This window comes from Lemur catta, chromosome 6 (genome assembly GCF_020740605.2).
Source record: "Lemur catta isolate mLemCat1 chromosome 6, mLemCat1.pri, whole genome shotgun sequence".
NCBI classification, from domain to species: Eukaryota; Metazoa; Chordata; class Mammalia; order Primates; family Lemuridae; genus Lemur; species Lemur catta.
In genome coordinates, this window is record NC_059133.1 from 65,883,434 (window position 1) to 65,905,794 (window position 22,361).

General features: G+C 36.1%; 1 protein-coding gene across 1 annotated transcript in view; it reads left to right on the forward strand.

Moving 5' to 3' along the window:
- SLC2A13 (solute carrier family 2 member 13) overlaps positions 1-22,361 on the forward strand; it is a 341,466-nt gene that overhangs the window by 167,454 nt on the left and 151,651 nt on the right. Inside the window, exon 4 of the mRNA XM_045554019.1 lies at positions 1,632-1,740. Within this exon, the coding sequence (XP_045409975.1) occupies positions 1,632-1,740 (109 nt within the window). The remainder of the gene's footprint in view (positions 1-1,631; positions 1,741-22,361) is intronic.

A 22,361-nucleotide genomic window follows, 5' to 3' on the forward strand; every position in this document is an offset into this window, starting at 1 on the left:
TGGTCCTAATTTGTTATAATTTTCTCTTTGTGCTTCCGTCCTGCAAAACTATTATTACCTAACCTGTCCATCAACTCATGAAATGGTTTACTAGTGAAACTAGATACAGCTATCCAAAGATTATAATAGATTTCTTGCAGCAGGAAAGGCCAGTTTCTCATCTCTGGAGGTTACTAAAAGCTGAAAAAGGAGTTTTGGGTTGTTTTGTTTTGTTTTGTTTTGTTGTCTTTTAAAAAGTTATCCATGGTATATAAGGTAAATGATATTTTTTATTGGAAAGTTTGATTTATGGAAAAAGGTAGTACATTGCTTATTTTGGAGCTTACTGATAGATACCTGGTACATTGATAGATACTAGTACATTGCTTATTTTGGAGCTCACTGATAGATACCTGCAGATGAGCCTGGCCATCTTTTAGGCAGCTGGTCCAGATATATTTTAACACTGTCACCATAGAGCTCTCAAAATCTACCCATTTCACACAGCCTTTTTGATATATTAGGATTTAATACTGCTTTGCTTGAATCTAATGCAATTTAACATTTATAATACCCTCAGCCTGCTTTCTAAATGGGTTGTCACTGCATTTAGCTTTGAATGGCCATCAACACTTCTCTAAATTAATCTGTATCCTGTCTTGGCATTTAGAGACAAAAACTGTTTGCAGTAAATCAAGTTTTATGATTGCACTCACACCCATGCAGAGATCAGATATTCTAACCCCTATAATGTTGTTCAGTTGTAATTAATGTCCTGGCTTGACATTCCATATTAACTTTTATTGCTGAGACAACAACATATGCTATTCCATTTCTACAAACTGGAATATTGGATTTCCAGAAGATTCCTGAAATAGACTTTCTTGGATTTTAATTTGCTTGACTTGGTTTAGGATTCATTAACAAAACATGGCCTCCAGGAAAAATGCCTCTAGTTAAGCAGTTAGCATCCCTGTGATCCCAGATCCCGTTTGTATTTTCAAATGATCATCGAATGCCTCTTACGGAACTGTACAAAATTTAGAAATATATATATATAGACATACACCTCCTTATGTACAATAGACATTACCTTTTTGGTAACTTGTTAATAATGTCTATCACAGCTGTAACCAAGTCTGATATGGTGCCCAAATTCCTTAACTTTAGTCAAATACATCGGAATGAATTTTGTTCCTTGTTTAATTGTTTTTGATAAATGCTATTCTTTTGGTTGATTAAAGCAATCTTGCTAGTGACTTTGTAGTCCTACATGGATGAATTTTAAGTAATATTTCATTGCCAAGAAAATAGAAGAACAAAGAGTGATTAATAAGTGCAGCTTGTAGTGATTTAAGGAAGAATAATTTGACAGTTTCAGTTGTATAGGTCTTCCTAGAACCTGTAGATTGCTTTAACTTGAATTCTCTCTTGTTCCTTTTACAGTTTAAAAAAATATATGAAGTTTGTTTTAAAATTAATACATTGTACCCAGATTTCTGTCAAAGTATATTTGTTCTATTTAAAAATGCCCAGTCATGTTGATTTCATGGAGACTTGGGGAAATTTATCCTAATGGGAATAATTACTATGAGAGCTAAAAATAATAGATGTGTCCTTTTTTTTTTTTTTCTTTCTTTTTTAAAAAAAAGCCGGACCTGTGATCTGCAGAATGCTGAGTTATCCCCCAACTCGCCGAGCTTTAATTGTGGGTTGTGGCCTACAAATGTTCCAACAGCTCTCAGGCATTAACACCATCATGTATGTATTGCTTTCTGGCTTTTTACTGAAAAGATTGTGAAAGGATGATTTTACCTGGGGAAAAAAAAAAAGAATAGGACTCAATGATTTGTTGTTAAATGTATAGGATTCTCCTTTTGGGAGATACTAAGTTTATGATTTTTTTTAAATCCTGTCATTTGTACCTGGAAAGAGGTGATTTGTTTGTTATATTATTGGCTTTATTTGATATAATTTCTCTTCTATGCCATCTAGGACTTCCTTGTGTTCTGAGCTAATGTATCATTATCCTAAACCATTTCTTGATGCTGGTTAGAAAGTAAAACAATAGGAAATCACCTGGCATTGGCAGAGATTATAACTAGTTCATTTCCTTTTGGGGCGGTCTGTTACAATATGATAGGGGCATTGGTAGAAGTATGTTTATTACAACCAGAGTACAGTGGAGGGGTGATTGAGTGGGAGAAGAGAAGTCGGAAAGACAGAAAAGTTCCATGTTTTCTAGTTTTCAGAGTCATCCCCAAAGTTGTATGTATGGTGGGGTTGGAGTGGGGTGAAGAGTATGGGCTCTACTGTGTTTCATTCATTCAGTATTAAACTCATTTTTGAGGGCCTTTGTATTGAGAGTGAAGTTTCTTAACAAATCCTCATTTAATCTAATGGGTCTTTGGGACTTCTTTTTTATTCTTAAAAATTATTTTAACCAAATTACTCTTCTCCAGTTATCACTAAATAAATCATCACATCCAAGTAATTTTAAAGGAAAATATCCAGATTGTCTAATACAAATGGTTTACCAGGGAAATTTTAAAGTAACTAAAGTAGACCTGGGCCCTGGCCTCAGGGGTATATAGGCTGATGGAGGAAACACACATTAATTAAACTCATAGTGAAATATAGGACTTCAAATTCTGATCAGGGCTGTACAGGACTGTTCCATTTCTCCAGAGTAGATCTTTAAGATTCTAAGTAATAGAATGCCATTTAGAGAAGGTCATGAATTTTCCTAGAACATGGAATGTTAGATGAAAACCCACTAGATCTTAGAAGTCCCCCTACTCCCACCTATTGGTTAAAATAATTCATTAAAGTAATAAAAATTATGTAAAATTAAAATTTCCTTGGTAAACCATTTGTATTTGAGACTCTGGATATTTTCCTTTGAAGTTACTTGGATGTGATGATTTATTTAGTGGTAATTAGAGTAATTTGGTTAAAATAATTTTTAAGAATAAATAGTCCCAAAGACCCATTAGATTAAATGAGGATTTGTTAAGAAACTTCACTCTCAATATAACCACACCCTTTGTGGATTTGGCTTTAATCATAATCCCTGTTAGAATGTAACTTCCTAGACTACATTTTTAGTATTTTGGCTTCTCCCTTCGTCTGACATTTACTTGATTAGTTTTTCTGTCACCTTTATGAACTCTGTTAAGGCCCATCTCTGTTGGTATAATGCCAAGCATGTTTGTCTGTTTTTTTCCTCTGGATTTGGCACATCATGACCCTGTTCTGAGATGTGTCCACCCTCCTTGGTGTGGTGATGGTCTAGAATTGCAACAACACTAGGACCAAGCTTTCAAATAATCCCATGCAGTAATAACCCTATGTGAATATTTTAGTGGATCAACCTACTATAAGATGAGTTCTATTTTTGAAAATATTTTTTGTTCTACATTTTTCTAAGCATTTAAACTTGACAAGTTTAAAAGCATAGAAGAGGAAGATTTTTGTTGTACTTTTTGTGTTCCTTTAAAACAGGGATCACAGACCGAGCCACCTCCAATTGATGGGTGGTGGCTGAGGCCAGTGTGTTCCTAGTTGAAATGACTGTCATGATCCATTTGTGATATCCAGTATAAATTGTGCTGATTTAGGTTTTCAAGTTTTTATAAAGCATTCATTTCTTTAAAGCCTTAGTCTTTTCAGAGAGATCAAGTGATATAAGGGTCTTCGTGTTCTCTAAGATTTGTGGTAGTCATTAATGTCCTTTGCTTATCACAAACTGTACATGATATAGGTAGTGTTGTCATAGAGCTTTTGCTTGGATTTGAGTATTAATCTTGGAAAACAGGAAGAATAAAATAAAGTAAATGATGGTTGAACTTAGACTGTGCCTACATGATTCAAAACAGCTAGTCAACTCCCTGAAGAAATTAATATGGTGTTCATGTCTAGAGGTTAGAGAGTTAGACACTTAATATGATACCTATGCTGTGTAACTGTTGTTTATTCATGGTACATAATTTCAGACATTCATATTTTAAGTCCATAAAACTTAGTGTAAATCAATGTCATTATGACAGACTACATTACTGTTTATTATCTGGATAGAAAATGACTAATCTGGGATGCTCATGTAATGTTTTCTCCTGCTCTCTCTAGTCTATATTTGTGTGTTTGTGTATATGTCTTTTTCCAGTCTTAAGATTAAGTACTATCATAAATTCTGTTTTTAATTTTAAATCATTTTTAACCAGAGCCTAATAATTTATTTTTGTAGATTTTAGTAGAAAATAGTGTTTTTTTTCTCATTGTTAAAATGTTATTTTATTCAGAATTCCTTTTTTATAGGTATCTCATTATCTGTAACACATGTTTGTGTATATAAAATTTTACTCTTTTCAGCTTCTTCAATTTTACGTGGCTCTTCTATATTCTCACCCAACCCTAATAATGTGTAGAAATTGAAATTGCTTTTACAAATTCCATCTTTCATCCCACCCAAAGTCTGTGTGAACTGAAATAGGTATTTTGAATTCTACTTCTCACCAATAAAAGTTTACGGAAGGATCATTGGAAAATATTAAAAGGCCTCATCCTCACAGTTGTATTATATAACCTTACCATTGTTTAATTTTCTCTTTTCTCTCTCAAAGGATCCTTTATTTCTATCCCCTTTACCTGTTTAATACCCTGTCTCAGTCAAGGAAATAGATTTTCTTCTTGAGATAGTTAATTTTCTTTTCCTCTACCATATCTATGTGTATGAATGTGTATACATGTCTAAGTGTCTTTATTTGTATGATAACTCATGTTTCTTTATATCCTAACCCCTATCATTCTATACCCTACTGAACAGAGGACTTGCAAGTTCTTACAAACATATTTCAAACATTACATTTAACTTCTAAATGAGCTGGTTTTCTGACATTACTCTGATCACTTAATAATTTCAGCGTGCAGCTGAATTGGTTATTCTCCTGTATTCACAGGAGAGAACGAATAGAGTAAATGGAGAGCTAGCTTCCCTAATATAAAGGTGTTTGCATTATTGCATTATATCTCACAAAGTATTTCCACATGTATCAAAACAAAGAAGAGGAGTGATAGATGAAGATGATAATTAATGTAAAGAAAACTCTGAAGAAATTCTCACTGTGATCTATTCTAAACTCTAGTTATAACATCAATGATTTTCCATTTTTAGTCTAAGACAATTGATGACTATTAATGAGTGGACCCTTCCCATATTATCATTACCACAACCAAAATACACGTGTTTGGGTTGTTGGGGAGAATTTGTGAGTGTGGTTAGGTAGGTAGAAAGAAAACACTAGGTTCTATGTAGATTTGATAGCATCCTTCTTTTCTAAGGAACTTATAAGCCATATTTTGGCATATTCTGATAAACAGGTAACCAGTCCATCTTAGACAAATGAAAGGTATCAGATTTTTACCTGGGAAGACCAGATGGTTAAATGACTTATGTTAAGGTTACACAGAAAATCAGTGAAAAGGAAAGCCAGAATTTTAAGCTTTTGAGTTTGTTTCAGGTAAAGAGAATTGTGGAGGAATAAACTTCTTTCAGATATTCAGTCCCCTACATTTAAGCCACTGTCCTCTGAGAGTAATGCTCCCAGCTTCATCTCCTCTTCTTACTCTTCCATTTTCTACTGACTCAGGGTAGCGTGGAAGTAGACGATACCGTATGGACAGACCATTTTTGCTTCCATAACTGCTTTACCTTAGCCCCCAGGCGATCACTTACTTTCACTGTACTTATGAGACAGTGAAGGCCTTTAGAAAATATGCCCTAGTAATAATGTTAATAGCCATCATTTACTGAGCATTTAAATACCAGGTACTACTCTCACATGAGTTAACTCAATAAATATTGATAGGAAAGGAGAAAAGTAGGACAAAAGTGTTTTGAGCCCCTCTAATGGTGTATTTGTTATTGTCATGACAATAACATTTTTTATTGTTTTACATGTATAGCACTATAAAATATTTTCATAGACAGTATTTCTCTTGATCTCAACATCCTGTCAAGAAGGCAGGGCAGTCCTTCTGTTTATTCTCTAGCTAAGGAAGCTAAGGCCTAAGGAATTAAGTGACTTATCTACCATCACACAATTAATAAGTTTTAGAGCTAGGAGTAGAGGCCAGTTTTCTGACTCCAGATCACATGGGCTACGCTTTAATTTTAGAATACCTGGGATGTGCAGAGCTTGCTATTGATAGCTTGTTTGGGGGTAAGATACAGTAAGTAATCAAAGTTGATGAAATTCAGTACCATCCAAGGATGAAAATCTAAATGACTGTGTGATAATATAATTGCGTACATCTAAAGAATCATAAAACTCATCAAATTCTTGAATTTTCTGGTACCCAGTGAAGGCCTTTGATTTATACCCTGATCTAGAGTTCCTGGACAAGCCAGGCTGATGGTTGAATGAGTCATTTATATTTGTTAATCATATTTAATTAATTTAATTTTGTGAGTGCAGTATTGGTGGATCTGTTCCATTCTCGTATTCTATCCCCAACAAGCTCCAAGCTCTCCTACTATTAAAAAAAAAAAACAAAAAAAACATGCAGTCAGGAAACATGGCACAAGCAGGCATGGCCAGATGGTGGTAAATATAGAGAGAAATAAAGGTGACAGGAAATAAGAAAGAAAAGAATAAGGGTTTGTACGCTCTCAGGTTGTAAGTCTGAATCGGGAATGAGGTTTTGTTTTCTCTCAGATCCAACAGACAAGACTCACTAAAGTGAGTGTTCCCCTCTGTCTGCCTCCATAGTCCAAAAGCTATTGAAAGATAAAATGCTTACCTCATTGAAGTATTTCAAGATTAGTGTATTGTAATCATTTGTGTTCATTGGCTGAAAGTTATTGAATAAATGGGAAAATGTTAGGATTTATGGTTTACTCTTTTGAAAGATGAGTGTAATGTGATGGGAAGAATATTAACCCAGGAATCAGGAAAATTAGTTTCAAGATCTGTCTCTACCATGGGACTCTGGGCATGTCAGTTAATTGCTTTCAGTCTAATTACTTATAAAGTGAATGAGAAGGACTTTTATTATACATGTGAATGATGACAAATGGGAGTTTTGAATAGAAGTGGAAGCTAAAACATTTGAAATGATACTTTTAGACTTCTCTTGGATGATAGGTTATCAGACTGAAGGAAATCAATTTTGATCTAAAAAAAAATGTATTTTGTTCATAATTTTTGGAATATTTATTAAATATTTATTTAATATTAGCATGCTTACCACATGCTAATCACCGTCCTAGATGCTTAGCTTCTTATATGTTAAGACCATATTTTTATATCCCAAGCATAACTTTAAAGAAGGATAATTTTGGTTATGGTTGATAATGCCTCTTTATATCCCAAGATCGTGTAGCAAAACTGTCACTTGATGCAGTAGAACTTCCCTTGGCTTCCATAATGATTTTTTAAGAGTAGGCTCAAGCCCTGTGAACTTCAGTAGCTTCTTAACTCCAGTGTACACATGGTTTACAAGGGAAAGTGTGCACTTTCTATCTCTGGAGTCTATAACCATTTTTGGTGGCAGATAGTTCACTATTCTAGCATACAAAACAAAGCATTCTCATCAGGTGAGGCTTTGAACAGAATGGCTTTATAGTGAACAGTCCGAATGTTCCTGATCATTTTCCATTTTCCTGTGTATGTGTTGCTCTCCTGATTTTGTTTAAGGTTCCCCAAAAGCAGACCTTAAGAGAAGGACTTAGGTGCAGATCATATTTTTTGGGTGATACCAGAGGCTGGAGTAAGGGCACAAGGAACACAGGATAGAGAAGGGGGAAGAGGCAGTAAAGGACACATTGGTAAGCAGATTATCAGTAAGCAACTGGAGCTCAGTCCTGCTGGGTGCTCTGCGAGGAATAGTGTAGATGGTGCCTCACAATTAGTCCAGGGGTATTTATCCACTGCCCCCAGTCCCTCAACTTGAGGGTTGCCCTTGCAGATGCTAAATGCACTGGACTTCCCTGAGCAATCTGATGCTGCCAGAGCTCTCTGGCAGACAAGGAGAGAAATAAAGGGAGCTGAGCTAGAAACTGTCAAATTCTGTAGTGAGTTTCCAAGATGGCTACCGGGGAGTTCAGAGAGGGATCAAGAGAATGTGGGGCAGGGCATCTGTTAAAAACCCTGAGTCTTCAAATATGTGTTTAAAAAAAAAAAAAAAAGTTAATATACAATATGGACATGAACTTTCTTAGTACTGTTCATGGATATAGAAATTTATTTTTAGTGAAAAAAGGTTAATGATCCCTGTCTAACCATATGGAAAATAAGCAATAAAAATGGGAGATTCACAATAAGAAATGATGAGGATATATTATCTCAAATATTGTAATCTTTTTTCTTCGTATAATTCACAAATAATTTTGTCCTGTCACAGGAATTTTAGAAATACATCTGTTAAATTATTTGTTTATTTATGCCCCAAACCATCATTTACTTTATTGTTGCTATGGATTCAAAGATCTCCAAGCTATAATTCTTACCATTGAGAAGTCTGTATTCTGCCTAAGGAGATAGACACACAAATAATTACAGTGCAGCATTATAAAAGCCAAATTATATGCTGTAGAAACATAGGAAATGAATGATTAACTTTATGTAGGAAGTGAAGGGGACACAGATGAATCATTTTTGTTGTATTTAAAAAAATTTTTTTACATGGAGTTTTATGGGCAGAAACATGGTACATCAAATACTATTAATATCACAATCTTTGGTATTAGATCTGGATTTGAATCCAAGCCCACCACACTTAGTAGCTATGTAAACTTCACAAACTACTTAACATCTCAGGGTCTCATTGATCTGGAAATCAGGAATAATAATACTTCCTGATGATCTTGTGGTCATTAAATGAGATAGCATGTACGGTTCAGGCCCCTGGGAGGAACTAAGTCCGTGTTAACTTCTCTTCTTCTCATTGTGTATTGCAGTTTAGAAAGTCTCAGGCATTTGTGGAAAGCAGAAACATCCCACAGTTAACCCACCCTCTTTAGCCAATACCCATCAACGTTGGCTAAAGACATCCCCCGTAGACACAAAATCGTTACAATACCCTTCTTTCGTGTATGTTTCTGTTTTCAAAATATTGGAAAGAATCATGATAGTGGTTTTTTTTGTAACTTGTAGATGTTGTAGGAGTGTTGTCCTCTTCAGTATTTGATGTGTTCTTTTCATCTTAGATTTAAGTCAAGGAGAAAAGACCTCAATGACCTTGGAATGACGGGAGCTAATATGCCTCCTTAGGAGGTAGGGGATCTGTCGCCAAGTATTCCCCATGTGGCGTGCCTTGTGGTTTACCTCAAATCCTTTCGGCATGCTTTCTGAATCAGATGTGAATTTGAGGTCCTGTGATAATTACCGGAAAGTCATCTCCATGGTTTGTAAAGCATTAACTACTAAGGTTTTAGGTTTCCTAGGGCATCTTTGGAAATATGAAAACTTAATTTCTTTGCCTGCCCTTCCTCTGATTCATGTGTTTCACTGAAAGGTAAAGAGAAGAAATGGAGATGCTGTTAATGAGTTGAAATAGCAGCATGAAATCCAGGGATGTGCCCCAGAAAATAGGCTTGCTGTGTCATTAAAGCAGAACTTTGTCCCCAGAATCATATGTGAATGTGAGAGTAACACCAGTCTGGTTAATTCCAGGTAACACTGTAGAAATGCCAAGGTCTTAATTTACTTTTTAAACACATCTGTGAAAGGTACTCTGCCACGGACTGGAGATAGGCGTTATAATTTAGCCCATCCCCTAGGGCTGCAGTTCCCAACCCCTAGGCTGCAGAGCATCCCTGACCTGTTAGTAACCTGCCAGGTGTCACCACCTGAGCTCGGCCTCTCCCCTTGCACCCCCCAACCCTCCATCCCCACCCCGTTTGTGGAAAATTGCTGGCTGCACTGCAGGAGATGGGCAGTGGGCCCACCAGCGAAGCTTCATCTGCATTTATAGCTGCTCTCCATTGCTTGTATCACCGCCTGAGCTCTACTTTCACCGCGTGGCCTCCCCACCCCCCGGTCCGTGGAAAAATTGTTGTCCATGAAACTGATCCCTGGTGCCAAAAAGGCTGGAAACTGCTGCCTTAGGGAACTTACCATCTCGTTTCCTTATCTTTAAAGGGCTGTGCTCTGACCTGCCTTGAAAGGTTGCTTGGTAGATGAAACGAGGCAGCAAAGAGCCAGCCATATAGGAGTCACTCAGAGGTCGTCTGCAAGTTCTTTTTCCCTCTTCTTATGTTTACATTTGTTGTCCTCGCAATGAATCAGCTATCCAGGCTCTCATTACTTGGCTATAGTTCTTTTTAAAAATTTTTTCCTCACCGTAGCATTTCATTTCAAGTCCCCTTCATGGCTTTCCCTACTCAGTTTAGACCTTAATGTTGATGCCCTCTACGTCTTGGCTTACAATTCTGCTGGGAGATTTCCTCCACTCCCGCGGGGTCAGTGACCATCTAGATATTAAAGATGATGACCTGTCTATACTTCCAGACCAGAACTCCTGTGTGATAAACACCATATATCCAACTGCTGGACATTTTTACCTTTGGATATCCTGCACTGGTCAGTTTCAACACACACTAGACAATCCCGGTCACTTCCCACCAGTTCTGCCCCTTGTCCTCTAATCCTTCTCAGTGGTGGGTATGAGCAGCTGGGTACCCAGGCCTGTGGCTCGGGAGCAAACACATCCAAATCCAATCAGTTATAATTTTCTTCAGTTTTACTTCCTTAGTATCTCTTACATCCTTCCTGTTCTCTTCATTGCCATTACCTGTCAGGCCCTGCTTTCGTCACTGCTCAGTATGTTTTTCAGTAACAGAATCCCACTCAAACCTGACTTAAGAAAAGTAAGTTGGTTTACAATAAAGACAGAGGGTCTAAGTGCAGGAAATGAAGCTAAGGGCTGAAACCAGAGACTTGGAGAGTCACTTGCTCGGCTCTGTGCCCATAAGCTGTCTTGTCCTTGCGTCTCTAGGGCTGTATGCATCCTCCTTCCTTCTGTCTCTTAGAGATCATCCTCTGCTTTTGCACATATGTAGTCACATTCTGCCACCATAACCTTGGAGGTACTTCAAGCATTCACAGTAGATTGATTAGACTTGTCCCAGTTCCTAAGAGAGCAATCAAAGTGAACCTATCCTAGCGCAAGCACATGAGGCCAGGGGCTAGACAGCACTGTAGAACGATGCACAGGGGATTTTTCTGACTTAAATCTCAACTCCCTTAATTTGTCCTTCATTGTCTCTGCCTCTAAATGTTCTGAAATAAAAGCGAGTCATGTCCATCTTGACTTAAAGTCATGTAATGGCTCCTGCAGCTTTCAGCAGAGTTAGAAGTCCAGACCCCTTGGTGGCTTGACTTTGTCCATCTCTCCACTATACGTGTCCAGCCCCTTCCCCACCTGCTCCACCTCCTGCTGCATGGAAACTCCTGCACTTCTGGCAGTGAAGAAAGTTAACCTGAGCCTCAGTGCCTTCATACATGCCATTCTCCCTGGCTGAAATACTCAGCTTACCCTAAAAGACCTCCAAACTCAGGTTACGTGTCATCTCCCTAGAACGCAGGGGCCAATTAGGTGATCCTTCTCTGGCCTCCTCTAGCACTCTGAGTAGATTCCTGTCATAATAGTTGTTATATTTTATAACTAAAGATTTGTCTACTTTCTCCCAAAGACCATACAAATATAAAATGCCCCCCTTACAATATTCTCCAGGTAGAGCTAACTAGATTTTAATTATTATTGACTTTTTTTTTATTTTGTTCTGTTCATAGCCAGATTTATAGCATGATGTTACAGTGAGAATGAGTCACACTCTAACTGTGTGAATGTCTTAACTAGTCTGCAGGCATGATCTTAGGAAAATAAAAGCATTCAAGCTTTGAGAAGAAGATCTTTCAAAACCACTGCAAAATTAGCGATAATCTATAGTGACATTTCTAATGATTTATAGTATTGGATGGGTATTTGTACATTTTGTTTGAGCTTCAATGCTGAAGATTTCCATTAAAAAAATTCAAGTCAGATCTCTTGGTTCCGTCTTTGTCAGGGCAACTGAAGAACTAAGTTAGTGAGTTCTGTCCAAGTTTTGAATATGCTTCCTGTGGCTGATAGAATTGCAAGATTTCAAATGCTATTAAGCTGCTCCATGCGGAGACAAATAGTCTGATGACATGTCATTCATGGCAGGGAGAAAAATGAACAGTGTCTCTTGGGAGAACATCTTCATTTATTTTGATAAGATTATTTTTTACTGGACCAATTAAAATATGCAGAACTAAATAAAAGGTGCTCCTATTTCTATAAAAACACTCAGTCCCAGAAAATAGGAAATTTATAAAGTGGATTTAACTATGCAGTTTTACCTTTACTGCATAGAATTAGCAGCTTCCTGGATTCTTCTAATGATCGATCCCTCTTTAACTTCCTTAAAGCTCTCCTCTCAGCTACTTATCCAAAAGTACGCTTGAGAAATTTAATCATTTATCTAAGACTGTTTGCAAGGACTGTATTTAGTCTCTAGGCTTTCTTTACAAAGTGCAATGTTTTTGCATTTGTTAAATTTCACATTAAAGTCCAGATTTCAAGGGACTGCATAGCCTTTTGTAGCTGGTGTGTGTTCTCTCTGGTTCCCTACATTCTCTGCTGTTCCCTATGACCTGGCCCCATGTAGGCCTTTGAGGTTGTGCCACCTGTCCCAAGGAATCAACATTCGATGAATATTTTACTAAGAACTTTCCCCATATATGCCCTATTCAGGGTTGGGTTGAGATGAGAGCTGACAGTTAGATTGCTCTGGTTTCAGGACTAGTCTGTTTTTTTTTGACAACAGTGTAGATGTTCATAAGATCTTCAGTTTCATTTTCCCCCCAAGATCTTCATTTCAAATCAGAAAAATTTTTTGACGCTATGTGGAGGAGACTGCTATTTGCTACTACCTTACAATCATGTTTATCAGCTGAGAGGAAGTAAGTTGTAGCTCAGTTTGGAAGCAGACATGTATAACAGACCTGTTAGAATTAACTGAAATATCATATTTAATGTACTCTAATGTGACTAACTCATAGCAGCTTATTATTTTATCTGGCATCAGACAGACCTGGAGTCAAATTTCATCTTGTTTCCTGACCAGCTGTACTTCCTTGACTAATTTACATAGCTGCTCTAAGTCTCTGCTCTCTTATTTGCAGATGGGGTGATAAAACCTACCTTTCACAACAGTTGTTTCCTCTTCATTCTTACCCATCTCAGTAAATGGCACTCCTCTACATGTAGTTGCTCAGCCCCACAATTCAGGAATCATTTTGGATTCTTCTTTTCTCCTTACTCTCCCAACCCAGTTCTCCAGCAAGCCTTAGCTCTAAAATTGTGGTTCCCAAACAGCATGGAGGCATAGGACACCCTTCACAGAGGGAGCCACAGGATATTTTAAATTTTCAAGGGAAACAGCGACATGGGTGGACTACTGCTGTTAAGTAGCTTATACCTCAATAAGTGGAATTGGCAGGTATTTCTTTAGACCTATGTGTGTTGTGGGGAAAAAAAAATGATTGAGACTCTAAGTGCTCCATGAAGCAAGAAAGTTTGGAAACCTCTGTCTTTTAGCACATATCCTTCCCCATGTTTATCGTCATCTCCACTGCTGCCATCCGTCCAAGCCATCATTGCCTGTTGCTCACCTTTTGCAGTAGCCAGCCCCCAGCTGGTCTGCCTGCTTTTATGCTTATCGTTTGTAAGCCATTCTCCACAGAGCAACTGTTAATGTAATAGTCTTTGAAAAATGTAAATAAGATCGTAGCTTTCCGTCATACTTTAAATCAGCTCTTCACGTAGTCTACGCTGTCTGCCTCTGTCTTTTCCACCGTCCTCCTCTCCCACCTCTTCTCTCCTGGTTCACTAAGACTCGGCCACACTGGCTTCTTTCTTTCATCTGTTTTCCACACTCTCCAGATTTGTTCGTAGCTTAGAGACTTTCCAGTCACTTTCCCTTCTGCCTAGAAAGATCTTCCTCCATGTCTTCATTGTGGCTGGTTCCTGATCACTTGTGTCTGAATTGTAAACATCACCCCTCAGATAGGCCTTGACCCTATTTGAAATAGCCACATTTTCTCAATATCATAGTGTTTATCACTGCCTAAAATTATGCTGTTTTTATTTTTTTGCTTGATTATTAAGCTTCATGTGTGGGGCCCTCATCTGTATTCTTAACCTACAGCACACAGTAGGCACTCAGAAAATATTAGTTGCATGAGAAGTGTGGTCAACTGCTTCTCCTGTTTCCCTTTTTTATAACTAGACTGTGTCTTCAATGAGCATCCTCTCATTGCTAATTTTTTTATAGTCAAGTCTTGCCAAAACTTTAAAAGATGGGAACTAGGTGTGGGGGGGTGTATTTTAAACATTGGATCATTTATTCATATTGCTTCAGTGGTCAAGAAAAGAAGCATCGTCAGATTGTACTCTACTTTTATTTGAAGTACCCGACTCTTCCAAATCCTTAGTAAACTGATTAAATAACTGAAAGAAAAATCCCTTTTGTATTTCCTACCCTACTGGACTAATATATAGTAAAATCAGAATCACCCTTGTATACCACACATTCCATTATGACACAGAACTGAAAACAGCATGGAAGAAAAGGTATTGAAATAGCTGCTAGGTTTATTTTTTTTTCACCTTTCTAGGAAATGGATGAACTAGATGGCTAAATTATATTGTGCAAGGTCAGTTTTCAGTTCAGGGAGATTAAAGAAAAGAATAGCTACAATAGTAACAAAGGTTGTGATGAACGGACCGGACCTCAATAAAACTATGATACTATGATAGTATACTAATATATAAATAAATTAAAACTATATTAATATTTTACTAATTAGCACAAGATCCAAACAAATGAATTTGGATAATATTTGTAATTGCAGATATTTATATTTTGGCCATTTGTTTCCTGGGAGGGCATTTTTGCTGTTCACTAGCCTTTACAGAGGCCGTTCCTAACTTACTGATTAGCTATTTTCCAGGAATATAAAAGTTCAGTTGGAAATTGAGAATCATTTTCCAATAGCAACTGTGTGGCTGTTAAGCTGGTACATGCACAAAATCCTCTTAGGCCTTCTGATACCTGAAATACAGAAACAGTTGTATCATTGCTTTTGTAGAACTTTCCAAGTTACAACTCAAGATTTACAGTATATTTTCCCTGACCGCGGTATTCCCATAGCATCAGTTCCACTTGAGAATAGACTAAAATAACACATGCTTAGGAGGCCCAGGCTTCTGTTAAGGGCAGGTGCAGGTAGGTACCAGCCCCCATGGGGCAGGTGAATTAGGGGCCTGGGAGAGGGAGTGGCTACCACAATGACATTGACAGGGTCAGCTAGTTGTGGTAGTGAGGGACTCTGGTCATAGTAGGGTGTTCATTTTGCCTTTGGTAGGAGTGGAAGGAAGTAGATGATGCTTGTAGCAGTTCCAACAGCAACTGTTAAAGATGGAGTGGGCACAGATTGTTCCTGTGTATCTCAGTTGTTAGTAAGCTGCATGTTTGTACATACGTGATTTTCTCTAATATGAATATTTAATTGATACTTCAGATGATTTTTAAAGTCAGAAAAGCTGACATGCCTAAGGTTTCTCAGCATGAATCATACAGAAATACATTAACACATATTCGTTAGAAGGCCAATTTGTGAATTAATTTGGTTATTAAAATTATATTGTTAGGTTGCATGTATATAATATGTCAACAACCAGATGAAAAATGTTGGTAAGCTGCTTATTTTAATTGTAGAATATGAATTAAATGGCCTGACATGATTTGAAGATTCATCTGTTAAAGCATAGTGAAACGAGTTTGCCCAGTTTGCTGCATTTAAGGTTTTTTCAATAAACAATAGATATATTTGAAGTTGGATCATTTATGTGGTAGGTCACAGACCTCAAGTTCCGCTTTCCAGAGGCAATTCTTTCCCTTCTTTTCAATGTTTCTTTCAGTGTTAACATCTGTATTTCTAAATTAAAAAAATTTATATAGTTTTTTCAATTTTTGAAATTCTGTATTGACTTTCCATTATGGAAGATGAAATACTTCTTCCTACCCCCACGCAACATTGACACTGTTATATCTTCTCTGCCCCCAATATAATTGTATCTCAGGTTTGGGGATTAATTGAAATTCACCATTTTCATTATTCTGACGATGGAAATACAGTTCCCAGCTGAGCAGCTCAGTGTGCTGATCGCATTTGCTGCACCGTGTGCTGCGTGTCTTCTGTTCGCTTCACCAGCGGCACAGTGTACCCCCGTCCGCTTGCTGCCCGTGACCCAGGAAGCTGACCTTGTCAGCTGGCTGATGTGGTTGTACCAACATTTGTTTGTTCCCTGCAGTAAATAGCTGTCCCATTCTTTGATTTGCTCAGCGTTCAGGTTACCCTTCACTAATCCTTTCCGTGCACTTTTCAGGGGAGCTTTATGGTTAAACCTCGTGAGAAACATCAGAAGTCCATCTCTGTGATTCTGCCTCCCCTCCCTTGCCTTTCTTGGAGACCTTCCTCCTGAAGCCTCCATTATCCTGCCTCTTCCCTGATCTCGTTGCCTCCCAGGGACAGCTGTAGGAGTTCTCTTTATCCCTCTCTTTGTGGTTGGCTTCCCTATTTCCTAGGTCCCATGTCCTCTTTTTAGCCTTAGTCCTTCTTTTTGGTGGTGGTGGTTCTGTAGCAGTTTCCTGTGGAAAACTCAGTGGAAAGTGAAACATTTTGAGACCATAAAAATCTTTATTCAGTCCTCAGACTTGAGTGTTGTTTATCCCCCTCAGAATTTTTAATGCCATAACCTCTTGTTCCCATGCCATACCTTGCTGCTGGCCTTCAGCGGGCCTGCTGTCCTGCAGTCTGCAGCCTTGGTTGCTCATTGTCTCTAGACAGGAAACCTCCCTCTGCACTCCGAGTGTGGGAATGGCAAGGGGTGGCCGGTGTGGGGGAGGCATCTAGCTGATTGTTATAAGGATTTTCACCTGATCCTCTTTTATTTTATTTAATCCACTGTCTGAGGTATCTGGTGCCTCCAATTCTTGAACCTTTCCAGAGTCTGTCATAGAAATCATCTTGCTTCTTGCTGGCTTCCCCCTGTTGTAGTTAGGAATTAGTTCTGTCATGTTAAGTCAGTCATCCTCTTTCCATTGTCCAAAACTTCTAGTCTAATGTTCTTTATCCTTGCATATTTTAAAAAACTTCAGTTCTTTTATAGTCATTTTAACGGAGAGGGTGAGGAAATAATGCTGCTGAGTTTAACTGGACATCTTTTATAAATTACTGAAGAATCTTATGGAGACAAGATACAGGCAAGTGCATAACTGAAATGCTTCTCTGAAACGTAAAAACATGTTACTTATTTTTTAAAAGTTATTTATGCATTTGATATCTTTAAAATTTTAATCTTTTAACTCTCATCTGTGCAGTGGAGAATCTAGCACTGTTTTATTGGCACTATTTTATCTCTTCTTTGTGTATTAAAAGAAGCATTCTTGGTCCCACCACACACGCGGAAAGTGCAATCAGAGCCTAATTAGAGGTTTGGCAGACTCTCAGATAAATAAGTAAATCCATATTAGAAGTAGCATGGATTTACTTTACAGATGTCTCTAATATGAGTAAGAGTAAGATTTTTCACCCCATCTAGTAAGCAACAATTGATTGGGCCAAAGCATAATATTAATTAATGTGTTTGAAGTTGGGTTTTTTTTTTCTGGGATAGGGAATGTTGAGCATTTTTTGAGTGATTATTTAAATAGAAGATGTTATTCAGCAACACCCTTTTCAAGATAATGTTGCTATAGGAAAGATTCCAAATGAAGTAACATAAGTAACAAACGCTTAAATATATATCAAGCTTTTGATACAGGAAATTTAATTCATTTTATACAACATGAACACTTGAATACTGAGCTTACAATTATAGGTATGATTTAATTTATACTTTTGTTTAATGTTTGTGTGTCTAGTACTTGAAGTTAATTCATTTAATTATTTGTGTTTCAGGGACTTCAAGGGCATGGACCATTTATCTTTGTATTCTATACTTCCAAGGAGCTCAATAGTGTTGAAATAAAATAGTCCTGTTGTACATCGTATTTTGAACATAGTGAAACTTGATAAATCTGTCCAATTAGTCAAAGTATATCCTTTAACTATTGTAATTGTCCCTTAAACATCTTTGAATATGAAATCAGAGCCAAGTTACTATAGCATTGCTTAAAAATTTTTTGGTTTTGAAAAGCAGGTTTAAGGATTAAAATAGCATATTAATTTTTTTCTTCTTTGATATTTTATTTAAAAAAGGATAAATTCTAACCTAATGTAGGCCGCATATAATGAATATACCATCTGAAGTATTAAACATTTTATTAATCATGAAACCCTGAACTAACTTGTATTGTTACATATTTAGGGTTTTATATTTTAAATGACATTTGGGGAAAAAGCCATATGCTTTGATTAGTATGTTTATAGTCTTTCCAGTAAACATTCATTAATTCATATTGATTAACAAAGTTAATTCATATGACTCACCAGTTTTCAATTTAGTTTACTATGAATTTTAATCACTGTTCTGTACCTAGTTAATTTTAAACTCCACGAGTATTTTGGTGTCAGGAGTCCAAGGTAGAAGTCAGCTTGCAGAGTTTAAGATTCTTTTAAATTCTATAAAATGCAAAAAAAAAAAAAAATGTAGTGGAGCATTTCACAAAAAGAATGGGAGGGAAATGTTATTAGCGGACTCAGAAGCTCCAGGCCATCTGATTAGGATACATGAAGTATAGACTTTTGGCTGACAAGAATCTTACCTGTTTAAAATGCTTAGTGCGAAGTCTATTACTGTTCCATTTGTATGTGAACAAACTAGATGCTTTAGTTGTGACGGTACTATAAATTATATAATGGCACCTTGATGGATTGCCTTATCAACTGAGCAGCTCTCTTCAATCAAATAGTAGTATCAGGATAATATTTTTCTCTGTAAATGAAACTCTAAAAAATCTTTACATTTAAAGTTAAAACTGTATTCACTTTGTAAAACTTTAAAGGTAGTTTTATTATCTTTTGAAATGCTGACCTGGTAGTTAAAATACCAGTGGGAGGTAATGTCAAATACTAAAGAGCAATTTACAAAATACTGTCACATGTCTTGCATGAATTTATTACAATTCATACCTCTGCACCCATTTTTGTAAATGTCAGAATCATATAAATCTGTTTGAATTTTTTAAATTCTTTGTAATAAAAGTTTGTATAATGTTTCTGAGGGCACGTGTTATAACATGCCTTGGGTATTTCTGAGGTTCTATGAGGTTTACATGTAAGATGTTCTTAAAAACTGACTAAAAACGATATTACTCATTCCCTAAGAGTAGTTACCAGTGACTTTTTCATAAAATATTTCCTGTCTTTGAGTGCAAAGGATGAGTTAGATATAAAGAATTGCTAGTCATATTTTTTTAATAATTGAGGAATAATTTACTGTGCTTTGACAGACATTTTCTTTTTCCTTGCTTTAATTGTTCTAAACATGGTTTGAATTCTCTTCAACAAATTTCAAATAACCTTTGTTGCAGTATTACGAGTACTTAATTAACCAAGTAAAAAAGCTTGCTAAATCCATGCCCAGATGAAAAACTATGTTTCATTTTATTTTGGTGTCTGTCCTATTCATGAAAGTCTACGTATGATATCCTCACAAGGGGTTAGGGCCACTAAAGAAATTAATATGGATAACTTAGAGAATATAGGAAAATTTTTTATGTTAAATAGTACTAGGAAAGATTGGCAAATATTGATGAATAATTTAAATGTGATTTTAGCTGATTTGGTTTTCAGTGCTTTAAATAGACCATGTTCACATTCAATTATGAGGTAAAGAAATATCTGTTTGATTTTATTAAGTCACAGAATGCTCCATGAGAAGAACCTAACAAAAATGCAACTTTTCTAAAGTGATGGTTGTTTTGTTTTGAATATGTTCATTAGTCAAAAGAAATATTGATGTTTTATAGCCAACCCCAGAATAACCCAGATGTCGGGGTTTAATTAGACAATTTTAGAATATTTATAACTATGATCAAAGAGATATAAGGTGATATGTTTTTAATGAATAAAAAGGTGGAGAATCTCCAGAGAGAAATAGAAGCAGTCAAGAAGAACCAAACACAAAATTACAACTGAAAAATACAGTACCAGAAATAAAAATTTTTTTGGGTGAACTAAATAGCAGAATGAAAACAATAAAAATTATCTAATCTGAAAAAGAAAGAGAAAACAAGTTTTTGTTTCTAAATGAAAACAGCCTCAGTACATATGAGACAAAAGGCTCAACATATAGGTAATTGGAGTTTCAGATGGAGAATAGTGAGATACTGGAGAGGAAAAAAAAACTGAAGCAATAATGGCAGCAACCTCTCAGATTTGGTGGAAGATAGATATGTACAGGTTTACAGATTCAACAACCCCAACAATCTGCAAATAGGATAAATTTGAAGAAATAGATGCTTGGGCAAATCATAATCAAGCTGGTAAAAAACAAAGATGAAGATTAAACTATGAAAATAATCAGAAAAAAATGGCAGATTACAGAGGAACAATGATTAGGAATACCATATGCTGCTTATGCAAGACCGTGGAGGCTAAAGCATCTTTGAAGTTCTAAACAAAAGAAAAACAAAACTGTCAACCCAAAAGTATATATTTAATAAAAATAGCCATCAAGAATGAAAGTGCAGTTAAGACACGTTCATATAAACAAAAACTAAGAGAATTTGCACCACCATCCTGCACTAAAAAATATGCTAAAATAAATTCTTTTGGATGAAGGGAAATGATACCGGGGGAAATTCAGATCTTTAGGAATTGAAAAGAGCATTGGACATGATAGGAATCTCTCTGTTGTATACATAAAATACTTTTTATTTAAAATTTGTTAACTGTTTGAAGCTTAATTATAATACTGCTATGGGAAATTTATGATACCTATGACAACTATCACATGAACAATAGAGGTCAATGAATGTATACATTGCAGAGTTTTTTCTATTTTACATGAAGTAGTAAAATATTAAAATGTGAAAAGGATGGATGGTTTAATTCTTAGAATAGCCATTAAAAAATAATGCCACAAAGTATAGCCAAAAAGCCAATAAATAAACTAAGATGGAATTCAAAAACATATTTAACTATTCAAAAAGAAGGCAAGAAGATAAGGACAAAGGAACAAAAAAGGGAACCAACTGAAAACAAATTTAATCATGTCAGTAATTACATTAAATGTCAATGTTATAAACATTCTAGTTAAAGAGATTATAAGAGTAGATGCAAAAACAAAATCCAACTATACATTGTCTACAAGAGATGCACTTTAATATGAAGATACTGATAGAAACAAGATGCCATGTAGAAAGTAATCATTAAAATGCTATGGAGAGTGCAACAAATAAAATAGACTTCAAGAGAAAGATAACCATCAAAGATATAGATGGATGTTTCTTAATGATAAAAGTGACAATTCATTAGAAAGACCTGACAGTTACAAGTGTGTATGTACCTATTAAGATCACAAGATGTGTAACAAAAATTAACCTATGTAATAGAAGAAATAGATAATTCCACAAGCATAGTAGCAGGTTTTAACATTGATAGCACAACTAGACAAAGTTCAGTAAAGACATTCTGGATCTGAACAACACTGTTTTACACTTTAATTCATAGTTATACAACCCTAAAACTAACAAGTACATAATGTGTATTCTTAATATAAATTTATAGATCAATGAAACAGAATAGAGCCCAGAAATAGGCCCAAACATATGTGGTCAGTGCAAAAGTGTCATAGAAATTCAATGGAAAAAGGAAAGTCTCTTCAACACATGGTGTCAGAACAAATGGATATCCAGAGTTTTGGGGTGGTGGTATGAGTGAATATCCACCCTTATACTACATCATACATAAATATGTTTTAAAAATTGATCATTGATCATATGTAAAATCTAAAACTATAAAATTCTTACAATTTGATAAGATAGCCTAATAAAAATATTATCAAAATATTTGAATGTTTCACAAAAGAATTAAGCATGAACAGATGTTCTACATCATTAGTCATCAGGTAAATTCTGATTAAAGCTATGAGATATCATCACATCAGTTCAAATGGTTAACAGTTAAAAGACAATACTGGCCGGTTGCAGTGACTCATGCCTGTAATCTCAGCACTTTGGGAGGCAGATGTGGGAGAATTGCTTGAGGCCAGTAGTTCAAGACCAGCCTGGGCAAGATAGTGAGACTGTATCTCTAAAAAAGAAAATAGAAAAATAAATTAGC